The sequence below is a fragment of the Python bivittatus genome, unplaced genomic scaffold (assembly GCF_059951505.1).
Source record: "Python bivittatus isolate LINGU-HERP-01145 unplaced genomic scaffold, Pbiv_v1 ctg000610_np1212, whole genome shotgun sequence".
In the NCBI taxonomy this organism is placed as follows: Eukaryota; Metazoa; Chordata; class Lepidosauria; order Squamata; family Pythonidae; genus Python; species Python bivittatus.
This window is the reverse complement of record NW_028277088.1, coordinates 43,649,589-43,663,815: the sequence shown is the minus strand read 5'-3', so window position 1 is coordinate 43,663,815 and position 14,227 is coordinate 43,649,589. Positions and strand designations below refer to the sequence as shown.

General features: G+C 37.9%; 1 protein-coding gene across 3 annotated transcripts in view; it reads right to left on the bottom strand.

Annotated features, from left to right (window-relative positions):
- Positions 1-2,005: 2,005 nt before the first annotated feature.
- The window catches only part of TMEM108 (transmembrane protein 108), a 182,042-nt gene continuing 169,820 nt past the window's right edge, over positions 2,006-14,227 (bottom strand). For all 3 annotated transcript variants that reach the window (XM_088150907.1, XM_007421730.4, XM_088150906.1), the window contains 2 exons: positions 4,337-4,491; positions 2,006-2,414 (listed from right to left, as the gene is read on the bottom strand). In XM_088150907.1, the coding sequence (XP_088007033.1) occupies positions 2,292-2,414; positions 4,337-4,491 (278 nt within the window). In that variant the 3' untranslated portion in view covers positions 2,006-2,291. The remainder of the gene's footprint in view (positions 2,415-4,336; positions 4,492-14,227) is intronic.

Sequence of the window (14,227 nt, the reverse complement as noted above, 5' to 3'; positions counted from 1 at the left end):
TAGAAATCTGCCAAAGTACTCTCTCCTAAATTTCTGGGCATTTCTCATTGTTTGGGGCTGCCTACCTCAGGCATATTTGTTAGAACAATTGTTTGGGCCATTTCAGTTGGTCAGCAATGTGTTTCATGAGAAATCTGCTACAAGCGCACCATGTGGCAAGGACAATGCCATTCAGGCCCATTATAGATGGGGAGAAAGAAGAATCTTTTACACATTTAAACATTTACATTCTCATGATTTCAGCCAGTGTAAATAGTTTTGCTAGAGTCAGGTTTTCAGTTTTACTGTGCTGCTTCCTCAGCAGTCAGTCAATTATTTGACGGTGCAACGAACCATTTGGTACAGTGGAGGCCAGCAGCTGTGGCTTTGAAACTGCTATGGGTTGCAGCTTGCTTAAGGGGAAAAGCACATCTATAATACTAGACCAACTAAGGATTGCTTAAGCCTATCTCATTCATGAGCCAGAAATGAGATAAAGGCAGTGGACATGGTAGAATGAAAAAAACTTGCAAAGAACATTCATACCATGGTTAGAAATAAGTAGAGAAAGACCCAGGATAGAAGGTGGAAATGAGGTGGGTTGTGAAACTAGTACTCTTGTCTAGGTGCATACTGATCCCATATTAATTTAGTGATGGACCAACTCCAAAAGCTCACTTCACAGAAATATTTTTAGCCCAGGACTGAGCACAATATTAAGTGAATGTGTGGCAGAACCTGGTACAGCTTTAATTGGCCCAGGTTAATAAGGCCATGAAACCATTCAGAACAATTTCATCACACTTTTAAAAATTTTGAAGTAGAAATGGTGGTGCATGAATGTATAAATAAATGAACATGCATTTGTTATTACCAGTTGTTTTTAAATGTATGCAGAACCTGCAGCCCTCCAAATATCATAGGGCCTGGTTACTTGAAAGACCATCTATTTACCATAGTATCCAATTTGATCCAGCAGGGTTGGCACCTTTGGGGTTCCTTCAGTTAAAAAATACCATTTGGTGGGATCCTGGAAGCATGCCTTCTGTCACAGCACCTGACCTCTGGAATGATCTCAACCCCCCCCCCCCTGCAAATCCAGGTAGCCCCACCCTGCTGGAGTTTTGGAAGGCCTTGAAGATTTGGCTCTTTGTCCAGTCCTTTGGCTAGGATAAGTGAGGGGTGGCTATGTTTTGTGGCGGTCTGGTTTTTGCCATCTTTTGTTTCTTATTTTTTACTATTGTATTATTTGGGGGGGTTTTCAGTTTTTTTTTTTACTTGTGAATTCCCAGAGTAACTGGGAATTGGGCAGTGTAGTAGTAGTAGTAGTAGTAGTAATAACAACAACAACAACAACAACAACAATAATGCCAAAGGTGAGAAATGCTGTGAGTTGTAATAACATTAGTACCATCAGCAGGTCTATTTTACAAGAGAGCCCTCCTGAAGTAAGCAGACTTGGAGAGGCAATTATTAAACTACCTTCTCCTATGAACATCTATCAATTACATTATAAAGACAGGAAGAAACTTATTCCTGCCTTATTCTTGGGTCTCATGGTCTGTATGTAATCTTTGAATATTCAGAGAAATCTTAGAAACAGCAATAGAGTCAAGGTAGAAAGTATCGAATGCACCACCTTAACCTCCCTACAAGATTTCAATAAGGCTTAATCCTACACATCCATACTGTAAATGTGTAATGTGCAAATCCTACAAACATACACATTCTAAATATGTGTTAATCTTTTTCACCACAGACACAGGAATTCTTTATAATTTAGCCAATCACCATTATATAAATTCTTTTATTTCTACATTTTTTGTCACCTCAATGTCTTTCTGTCCTATTTACTGAAAAACTCTCATTCATCGGTGCTGGCCAAATTCAACAGAAACAGGTATTTTCAACTGTAACCACATTTATAGATAGCAGTATGGAGAATAAATGTATGTGCACAGAATGACAGCTTGCCTAAACCCAGAAACAGATGTAGAATGAAAAAAAGAATCTGAATCTTTTGGGGTTTTTTGTTTTGCTTAGAAATAGCTTTTATTTTATAAAGCTGAAGTTTGGTCTGTAAATTTTTTAATCACACTTATAAAAAAGAGGAGGGGGGCTGAAAATGTTTCTTATAATTCAGGGTTACACAAAGATTATAATATACATATATATATGTATGTATGTATATATATGTGTGTGTGTATATATATATATATATATATATGTATATATATACATATATATATATATATATTCATATTTATAATTTGGAGACCATAAAGATGAAACTTCAAGAACTGGAGCAAGGTTCATATTTCAGACACTTGTTCATGTCCTACAAAGAGTGTCTCTTGACAGAAAGGGTTAACAAGAACCATGCCGGTGTCCCTGTAATCACCATTGGCTGGGGAGCGGGGCTCAGAAAGGTGATCCTAGAAAATATTGAGGGGGGGAGAGAAAAAAGATGTTTTAAAAATTTCATCACATATTTACTCCACATATTCTGTAAAATGGAGTGTATTATCTTCGTTCCTGCCATACAAAGGGATTATAAATTTACTTTATATAAAGTGTTATATAATTACGATCTGCATGTAGGTTAGCTGACTCTAAACTAATGCCCTCCAAATAGAATTTCCTCATAACCAAGTTGGTTGGGATGAAGGTAATTGTAATTCACACACAACTGAAGGGCTCCACTGCTTTGGAAGGCTTACTATTTTCAACAGTACCCACATGTGAAATGGTGCTCCATCAGTTGTGTCTAAACTTCACAAAAAGTCCTAACATGATTCAGTTTAAAAAAATAAACAGGGATAGAGATACTAGCTAGGACTTCTAGCCTCCCACCACTTGGAAGATCAAACAAATGCAAATCTACCTCATGCAAGGTTTTACTTTTATTAACCTTCTCTATATTATATGCCAAAATTACACATCACAACTTCACAAGCAAATACTTGAAAAATAGAAGTAACATTTGATTTTAACATGTTAGCAGAAACTAACGACAGAGTATCCTACAGGTATTTGCAAATCTGCAAATATTCTAGAGTGACAGTATCATTTATCACAAAAAGGTTGCTGTGTGGTTTAGGTTCAAGCTAGAACGTTTCCTCTGTGGGTGTCTATGTAAGAAAGAGACAAAGAGGATTGAGAATATGTTGGGGAAAACCGTTCAGTTTCAATATAATTTACTGAGGCTTCTCTTTCTTATCATCACCACCACACATGTTTAAAAAAAAAAGTTAAGTCTTCAAGAAAACATAGCTACATGTTAAAGCCAGCCCCATGACAAGCTTCTCTTTGCCTTTTCTAGCTCTGGCAAAAGAGAACATCTGCCAAAATCTTACATCCCAATGCCAACTACAGTTCAGTATTGTCACTTCCAGGTTTTTAGAAAAAGTTAGTTTCTTTGATAAACGTGGAAGGATATACATTGTAAAATGCAGCTTTTCCATAATGGTGCTATCGGGATGGAAACTATAACTGCTGAATATATTTTCTGTTAAAATGTTGTGGAATTTTCATGACTTTTCTAGCCACCGGGGGGGGGGGGATCAGTAGCATGTTTACCAACAGCCCAGCTCAGTTGGAAAGTGAAAGATACGTTTGAGAAGATTGTTATATAGAGATAAGGGCTGCTTTCAGATCAGGTTGTTGTTTTGTAATTGTCCTGTTTCATTCATCAGTACACTTATCTCACATTTGTATCCCTCCCATGTCTTCCCATTAGTTTTCCTCCCTCCCTCCCTCTCTTTCATGTGCTAAGGAAGAAAAATGGTATAACTGCATAATATCTTAATGATAAGTGTCATTCATATGGAAACCTCAATTGATACTATCATTAATGGACTGCATAAAAACAAGCATAAGAAGAATGGCTGAACCCAAAAGAGCAGATGATAAACTGAGAAACAAGCTGAGTGTAGCACAGGTTAAAAATGGAGAGCTGAAAAAAAGGGAAAGGAAAGAAAACTATATAGAGGACTTAAGTTGTGGCACAGTACAGAAAGCAGGTGGGCAAGGAGGGATAAGTTATCATAGTCAGATAAGAGAAGGGAGTGGGGCTCAAAAGCAGGAACTTGGAAAAGGATAGGCTGTGGCGTCATATAACAGAAAAACTACTGATGAGAAAGAGTCAAGTTGAATCTAGTAGGAGGAAGAAAGCGTAGGAAGAGGAATTATGGTTCAGGAAGCCAAGGGATAATGATCTAAGAGGATTCTTGTACTTTTAAGAACTGTGTGAAAAGAAAAATTCTGCTGGTTCCCATCATCATAGGAAGAAGGCAGTGGGATACACATTAACCTGTACCACCCCAGCACTGCTTTGCCAGCAGGGTTCTAATCTCACCTCAGATGTTTCAAGGGATTGTATTTCTCTTGGCAATTCTACTGCATGCCTGTTGAAGTAGTCCATAGTGATTGCATTGTTCCAATAACTCAGGTTGTTTTCTGGATTTGATGTCTTCTTTTTTCGTCGCATGCAGCAGACAGTTAATAGCACAGCTGTCAATACAAACATGTTGAGATTCTGCTTGTGAATCAGGTGGACTGACTGTTGGTGCGAAGCATCTAGAGCCTTCTACTCTATTATTATTGTGATCTTTCCAACCCCATCCCTAATAGCATGATACAGACTGTAGCAACTTGATGATGAGATGCATTAACTCTAGAGGCCTATATTTTAGCTTGAACTAAGTGATGATTTGGTGATTTAGTGATGGTTTTATTATAAAATAGAACCAATGTAAGCTCAATATTCAATATCTACATTTTAATCTAGATTTTTATACCTACAGACATCTTAAAAACTCTTTATTTCATGAATCACCAGCTAAAGCAATAACGCTACATAGAATTAGAAACTATTTTAGAACTTCTGAAGCTATAAACCTTATTAGTAAAATCTGGGTTCCATTTTTAGCTATATTTCCTTTCATGTGTGGATTTCTGGTATGTATTCTGTAAAGCAACCCTTATTTTTTCCCATTAAAAATATTCTGATTTTACAAATGACTAGGAAGGTAGTGGTGGTGGTATATTTGATTTGTGCCAGGTGTTACAATCCCATTATGAAAACTCAAAGTAATATTGGGAGTTATCTTGCCATATATACAGTTCATCTTCTCTTATGCTCTCAGAGCAAAGATACAGATGTTACATTATGTCATGCCCACATATATAGGGTTTTACATAACTTCTACCACCCCTTTGGTAATTTTCAATTATATTAACCACCAGGAGGCACTATATGACCGGTTTCATACTTACTGGAACTCCTTATATGTGGGAAGCCAGATGTTATTCTATTATTCAAACCCTCTACTGGGAATTTGTGGTGCCTCCTCACGGTCAGTGTAACTGAAAATACCACATAGGATATACGCTGTATAAAAACAGAGAAATTCCTCTCCCTTTAGGGGGAAGTGTAGAAGTCATGTAACACTCCATACATGAGGTTATGACATAAAATAACATCTATATCTCTGCTTTGAGAGCTTCAGGGAAGGTGGACTGTATATATTGTCTGAGTGTGTTTAGATATCCCTTCCTGCAACCACTAAGTGTCAGGACCTAGGTGTCCTCTAAAACTAATGCATGTCTAAAGTGCAAAGGTCTGCAAGTTCAATTCCCAGTGGAGGGTTTGAATTCCACAGAACATCTGGCTACCCACATCTGAGACCTAATAGAACAAAAACCAGTCATGTGGTGCTTCCTCATGGCCAATATAACTTGCCATGTACAGTATGTGTATTTATTACCTACTTTTTGTGAAATTTATTATAACTAACTAGAAGCATTGCTATAGCACAACAGGCAATGTTCTGAATGGTGTTGCTAATGTAGATGCTTCAATGGTTAGGGATAACTTATCAGGGCTGCAAAAATCTGGACAACCACTAGAGTAGTTTTATTTCTTTGCTGCCATCTAGTGGTTATCTAGACGTTCACAGCTCTGATATGGTATCTCTATCTCTGGTGCGGTGTAATTCAGCCTAATCAGTAGGTGCTGCTGCTTGAGCAACAGAAGAATTTGTGCTTCTCTTTGTGACATATTCTTTCAAGACTGTTAGTCCCTGAATTCCATATAGAGAAAAACAAAAGAAAAAAAAGGATCATAGTATTCAGGGGGTTTAATTCCAGGAACAGTGAAAGTAAGTATTACTGATTTACATGCCCCAAATATATTTAGGAAATATCTAGTTCACACATATCCATTTGTGAATTCATGCATGTGCGTGTATAAATGCATGCACAAGCAGCATAATGCAGTGTTTACTTCTATGGAATTTTTTCCCATAGTGTCAGTAACTGAGACAGTAGTTGAAAAAAAAATCAGTTCTCGCTTTTATGAATTTTATTATGGGGCAAGAAAGATTAAACCTTCCACCTACCTGAACTTGCATGATACATTAACATTAAAAAATCATGTTTTTGCAATAAAATAGATCAAAGCATAAATCTTCAAAGTGAATTGGCTTATTTACAATGTGGAGATGCATTGACCCATTAGAATAATTTAAAAATAATATATTAACGCAATCATATTTTTATGAGAATCAATTGCAGTATTCCAGAGTTGTTAACAAATTTTATGGGAACCTTCAGACTGATATTATGTTAAGCAAAAATAGCTCTTTAAAAGGAAAAAGAAGTGGGAGCATGGTGCAATTTCACCCTGTTCATAAAATTTTCTTTTATGACATGAGGCTATGCATGCAGAATGGGCTCACGGCAGTAGTTATATTCATATCCATCTTATCTGCCCCCCCCAATTAAATTATACTTATGTTCTACACTGTCCGTGGGGTTCAAGCACAGGGCTATAAAAGGGACACATCCTGATTTAAACGTCACTAGAAGTTTCATGACATTGTGGCTGCAACTGTTTATAAACTCCTACAAATAAGTCTGACTCAACTCAATGGGACAGACGTTTAGAAGAGTATGTACAGTAGAGACAAGTAACCTGGTACCCTCCAGATTTTTTGACTTCATCAGCCTGCCAGTATGAGGGACTGTGGGACTTGCAATTCAGATAATCTGTAGAGCACCAGTTTGCCTACACACTATTATTTTGTTAATGTAAGATAAATGAAACAGTTACCCAACTCTGTATGCGTGCTGTATGTGTGCCTTCAAGTCAGTGTTGACTCCTGGCGACTTGTCTGGACTGGTTCTGCAGTTTTGTTGGCAAGATTTCAGAAGTGGTTTGCCATTGGCTGCTTCCTAGAGCTGAGAGAGAGTGACTGGCCCAAGGTCACTCAGCTGGCTTTGTGCCTAAGTCTCAGAGTCTCCTGGTTTCTAGCCTGGTACCTTATCCACTACACCAAACTGGCTCTCATGTTTTAAAATGAAAATCAACCACTTGAGGTTACAAGTATGAATAAACAGATCAGTGGGGAATGTTATTTAAGCCTTTCCTCTTCACCCCAGGTTTCAGTTCAACTCTCCTCCTCCAACTGAATTTTGAACGGAAAATGAGCAGAAGGAAAAGATTAAGCTGCCTTTCCTCCTCTTCAGCAGTCCTTCTTGGCTGCATTTCACTAGAAGTACTTTATGCTTTTTCTTGAAAGGGGCTACTAAATTGATTTGCTGTAATATTAATTGGACCCAAGTATTGGTTTTTGGGATTATACAGTGCAAATCGGAAAGTATTCAGACCCTCTTCACTTTTTTAAATTTTGTTCTGTTGCAGCCTGATACTACAATAGTTCAAATTCATTTTTTTCTCTCATTAATCTACACTAGTACCCCATAATGACAAAGTGAGAACAGAATTTTAGAAATAAATTTATTAAAAAGAAAAAACTGAAATATCACATGTACTTAAGTATTCAGACCCTTTACTCAGTACTTCGTTGAAGCACCTTTGGCAGCAATTACAGCTTCGAGTCTTTCTCAGTATGACACGACAAGCTTTGCACACTTGGATTGGGGGATTTTCTGCCATTCTTCTTTGCAAATCCTCTCAAGCTCAATCAGGTTGGATGGGGACCATCGGTGGACAGCCATGTCAGGTCTCTCCAGAGATGTTCAATAGGGTTCAAGTCAGGGCTCTGGCTGGGCCACTCTAGGACATTCACAGAGTTGTCCCTAAGCCATTCCTGTGTTGTCTTGGCTGTGTGCTTAGGATCGTTGTCATGTTGGAAGGTGAACCTTCAGCCCAGTCTGAGGTCCTGAGTGCTGTGGAACAGGTTTTCATTGAGGATATCTCTGTACTTTGCTCCATTCAGCTTTCCCTCAACCCTGACTAGTCTCCCAGTCCCTGCTGCTGAAAAACACCCCCACAGCATGATGATGCCACCACCACGCTTCACTGTTGGGATGGTATTGGGCAGGTGATGAGTGGTGCCTGGTTTCCTCCAGACATAACATTTAGAATTGAGGCCAAACAGTTCAATCTTGGTTTCATCAGACCAGAGAATCTTGTTCCTCACAGTCTGAGAGTCCTTCAGGTGCTTTTTGCAAACTCCAAGCGGGCTTTCATGTGTTTTGCACTGAGGAGAGGCTTCCGTCTAGCCACTGCCAGAAAGCCCAGATCAGTGGAGGGCTGCAGTGATGGTTGTCCTTCTGGAACTTTGTCCCATCTCCACACAGGATCTCTGGAGCTCAGTCAGAGTGACCATCGGGTTCTTGGACCTCTCTTACTATGGCTCTTCTCCCCTGATTGCTCAGTTTGGCCGGGCGACCAGCTCTTGGAAGAGTCCTGGTTGTGCCAAACTTCTTCCATTTGAGAACTGTGGAGGCCACTGTGCTCTTCGGAACCTTCAGTGCAGCAAAAAATTTTTTGTAGCCTTCCCCAGATCTGTGCCTTGCAATAATCCTGTCTCTGAGCTCTGCAGGCAGTTCCTTTGGCCTCATGGCTTTTTCTCTGATACAGTATGCTTTGTCAGCTGTGAAGCCTTCTATAGAGAGGTGTGTGCCTTTCCAAATCATGTCCAATCAATTTAATTTACCATAGGTGGACTCCAATCAAGGTGTAGAAACAGCTCAGCAATGATCAAGAGGCACCTGAGCTAAATTTCAAGTGTTGCTGCAAAGGATATGAATACTTTTGCCAATGTGATATTTCAGTTTTTCCATTTTAATAAATTTACAGACATTTCTAAAGTTCTGTTTTCACTTTGTCATTATGGGGTACTGAGTGCAGATTAATGAGAAAAAAAATGAATTTGAATGATGGTAGTATCAGGGTGCAGCCTAACAAAATTGAAAAAAATGAAGGGGATCTGAATACTTTCCAAATGTACTGTATGTTCAGCTCCTAAATCCCCAGGATCTATAGTCCTTTGAATAACACACAACGGTAAAAGCTAGTCTTGAACTGGCATGACTAAGAATGTACATGCAATCAGATTTCACAGCATGTTGTCCTCTCAGCTCAAAACAGTTATGAGACAGTATGCTAGCATAATCACAACAGTTTTTATTTGGATCAATGGAAGACTTACCTTCTTATTACCACTTCAGAATCAGAGCAATTTTATCAAGCCTAGTCACAATAGTTTTGCTAGCCACCCTCATTTATATTGTGGTAGCAGTGAAAACTCAAACAGGGAGAAAATATTTTTGATTGCAAACTTCCTTCCCCACTTGCTGATTTATTAGTTATTGTTCAAGATCTCTAGAAAGGAAGAACATTTCCTCTCCAAGGTATTGGTTTTATTATTAAATGGTTCTTACCAATTAGACATTTCCTATAATATTCAACTAAAATCTATCATCCTACAACTGAAAACAAATTAGATCTAGTTCTGCCCTCTGAAAAAAATTGCCATATTTGTTAAAGCAAGGTATTCATACTGTCTATGAGGCAGTGGTTAGGCTAGGAAGAAGACAGACACCAATTAAGGGAACTCCCCTTTCAAAGATCCTTTATTAGCTGGTCATGCAATTAGTGAAGGAATTCTGAGACAGGGCAAGGTTCCTATAATGTTTATGAATACACAGATCTACATTTGGTTACTGATGCACATTTAGACTACAAAAAGCCCTTGGACCAAAACAATGAACAGTTCTCCATCTAAGAACACTGTTGAAACATGAAAGACTGTAGATGTTTCTGCAGAAGCCAGTAGGAGGAAATCAATTTCCCTCACCAATTTATATTCCATCATTTTTCCAGAAGCTCAAGGTGGATTGCAGGTGATCCTACTCTATAACATGGCTGGAAAGTTTGGAAAACTTTCAGAATATAAATTTCTGGGGACAGTTGTTAACTTCCCTAGTTCCACTATATTATCAGGAAATGGAGTATAGTAGGATTCATTCTCCTACTATATTTACAATTGAATTTCATGTTAAAGATCTGCACTTCCTTGATTGGTATATGTTGCATTCCTTCCTTCATCTCTACCTGTACAGGAAACAAGATTTCCATTGGTTACTTAATGCCATACAGTTGTGTCCAACACTACATAAAGAACTTCCTGCCCAGTTTTGTGATTGGAATTTTCACAATACCTCCTTTCAAGTGGAAATAAGGCCAATCTGCCCCTGTAATCAAATTAAGAGATAGTCCCTATTATTTTCAATGTAAACTTAAAAAAAAAAATCAAGAGAAAAAACAGATTTATGTATCAAATGTCCAGCTTTGTTAACAACAACACTAGCTAGATTCAGTTGGAACATCAATGTACTGATAAATCTATCCTAAATAAATCTATAGAAAAGCAGAGAGCCACTAGCTCAGGGCTTCTTCTTCAACTGTTTCACCCAATTACTCCTTTTCCCAGTCTCAAATAACGTCATTACCTCCACAAAGAAACCAGATTCTGTTATTTTACAGGAGCATCTTGGTAGCGGCAGTCCCAAACTGAATCACTGACTCACAAAGAAGCAAATACAAATTGCTCCATTACCCCCAGGATATGCCCAAATTTCCCCCAGTTGAAGAACCACTGCGCTAGTTGGAAGGTAAATTGTAAGAAGTTACCATATGCTCATAAGGGACAGTAAAAAGGAGTTAAACAATTTTTGAAGGCATTTTAGCTCCTACAATAAAAATGTTGGGAAGCTTTCGCAAGTGCTTAACTGTGTTACTGTAAGGTCAATCCTCACAACTGGACTTCTGGACTTAGTTTCCTGAACTATAATTTATAACAAAGGCATGTAACTTCAGGCCACATTTTTCCAGGCCCAAGACACCCACAGAATACCAATATGAGAAGGCTAGGTGCGTGTGTGCGTGTGTGTGTGTGTAGGCTTTAAAGAATAAAATAGATGCCTCAAACCCTAATCCTGGTTCTACCAACTCTGCATCATCAACCTGCCCACTGCAGCTCCCAGTCACCCAAAAATGTTAAGCACCATCCCTGGTCAGCAAACAGATGCCCGTCTCTTCTCTGAGCCAAATGTAAATGAAGTTCATGATGGCTTTGAACAGAGTGTGAACCCAGTTCTTAACACTAGTTCCAAATGGAATCTTTACTCCACTTGAGAAGCTCAAGTTAGCCATAAAGATCGTACCACATATGCTTGGACAGACATATAAATGTTTTAGCTTATTCCATTATAAATAATGTTCTGTGTCTGTTTTGAGTCATGTGAGTAGGAGCAATCTCATGATTTTAGCAGTCACTACAGTGGTTACTGGATGATAGGAAGACTAAAGCTATGTCTGTCTCTCCTTTGTGTCCTGAAGGTGGCAGCAGTTCTCTTAGCACACAACATGATTGTGGTATGATCTGCAGTGAACCAAAGGGTGCTGACAGCTGCTGCTCCCTTATGGTGAACAGACCAAATTTGTAGGAAAACAAAGCAAACTGTTTGCCTAACAGAACAAGTGGGTTCTTCATTCATTACTCCTTTGAGTGGACATTTAAGTCATAACCAATATGCAGTACATTCATTTCACCTTCAAAGATTATAAGAAAGCAGTAAGGAAAAGCAAAAAATTATGCTGGGATAATGCCCGTTATATAGTATTATCCTGCCATGACACCATTAATGGATCTGAGGTGATGCAGTTAATTGGTGTTGTTTTAACGTATTGTTAACTTGGGAGCTTTAATATTAATATTCGTTTACTGGGATCTGAGCTAATTTTATTGGATTATTGTGTTGTTGATTTTGGTTTGTATAATAATAATAATTATAACCATTATGATTCCTGAATTAGAAATGGGAAACAGAGGTGTGACTCAGCCTTCCAAAACCTGGTGCTTCCAGGTATGCTGGTATGAACATGATTGGCCATGCTTGCTGCTAATTCTGGGAGTTGTAGTCCAAACACATCTGGAGGGCAACTCTCTGGGGAAAGCTAAATAGTGCATGAGAGAGGAAACTTCTCATGACAATCAAAAGTAAACAGAGCAATTCAGTGGTTGATTTGGTAAAAAAAAAAAAGTTAAATGCAACTTTCATTAAAAAAAAATCTATTATAGGCCTGAACCAAAAAGGTAGTTTTAAAGAGAGTTATAATATCATTAAACCACAATTCATTATGTTACACACCACTGGATGTTTAGAGCACTTTCATTTCTACTTCAAGAGGTTGGTAGGGTTTGGAGAAACTCATCAACAAGCAACTTTCCCTTTTCATTACTATGTAAGATAAAATTGCTCCCTCTTTCTGATAGTTAGTTGCAGGAACCTTGTTCATAGCACAGAGCAAAACCCTAGCAACATTATGAACAGGAGTTGGGATCCAAGGAATTAACTTTGGCTCCTCAGAGGATATAATGTAAATAGAATTTTGTTGACTTTCTAAACAGTGAGTTAATTTTTCTTCCCATTTGGATGTTAACATTGTATTGAGATTGGCTTTAAGATCTGGCCTGGACTTGAAAGTGGGAAAAAAATGACAACTTGTTCCAGAGTGATCATAGCTGTTCTTGAATTATACAGCAAGTTTCTAATGGATGAATGTGACAAGAAGCTGTCATCACGTTGCAATCCTTTAATGGAATGGTTTAGGATCTCCATATTGGAGGGAACACCTTATCTTGCATACATGTAAGTATGTTTCTCTTCTGTGTCCTAGAGGAAAAGGTGGTGTTTGGAGATGTGAGAAAGATTTTTTCACTATAGCAGTCCACGGATGGAATGTCCTTTCTCTAAAGCCAGGCTAGTATCAATATAACTTTGGGGTCTCAAATGGCAGTACTTTATTTAATCTAGGTGGATTTTGTTGCATTTTATAATGTATTTATTTTTGTTGATTGTATCCCACCTTGAGATCTGTTGATATAGAGAGTGGTTTTTATTTAAATAAATATGAAATATGAAATGTTTTTCACATGAATAGCTATGCTGTGAAGAAAGGAGGCATATCCTAATATGTTAATAGGGTAACAGTTTGAATTAATTCTCATACAACATTCTGTATCCACCAGATGGCTCTTGGAGTATATATGATTGAGGAAAAAAAAGGTTTTAAATCCACGCAGCATCCAGCTGGCACGCAACACCTTCCTTTGAACAGAGAGGATAGGTGACATCTATAAACAAGTAACATACATACATACTTATAGTAATTCTTCTATATGCACAATTATAGCAAATATTTGAGGAGCTTCTGGAATTTGATCAAAATCTATTAGGGAATTTCTTTGATGGGAATAATTTAGGAGCGTGATTCACAGTGGTAATAATTAAATTCACTATTGGGTTGTTTTAATAACGATTGCAATGTTGCTATTGCTGTTTTACATGTTATCTGGATTTTAGTCTTTTAAATTAATTCGTTTTCCTTAAATAGTTGCCTTGAGCCTCTCTCTTATAAATAAACAAACAAAACATTAGGTTCAAATCAGATCTTCTCAGCCCTCCTTTAGTGCAAGAGACATATGGGCAGTTTGCTGGAAAAGGCTATTTGTTTGATCTGAACGAACCAGTGGAATTAAAACATGGCATTTTGTACCGTTCCAATAAATGCAGTTTCACTTGTCACCCACTCACTTTTTAAAAAAATGTTCATTTTAGTCATAGTGCACAATTCCATATTCTTCTAATAGGGAAATTTTGGGATGCATTTTCTTATGACCTTGCAGACATTCTCCAAACTTTTCACCTGAACAAATGGTCAGTGATAGCATCCATAATTTGTCTTTTACTCTCACACTATTCTGAATCATTTTACTTCTTCTTAAACCTTACTTCCTTTTGAAACTGCCATGTTTTTGTATGAAACTGTGACAGTATTAATGTACTGTTGATATGAAAACCTGGTAACTCCAGGAAGATAGCAAAAAGCCAAACAGCCTATTATATACTTCTGTTTGCACACAACCAAGAT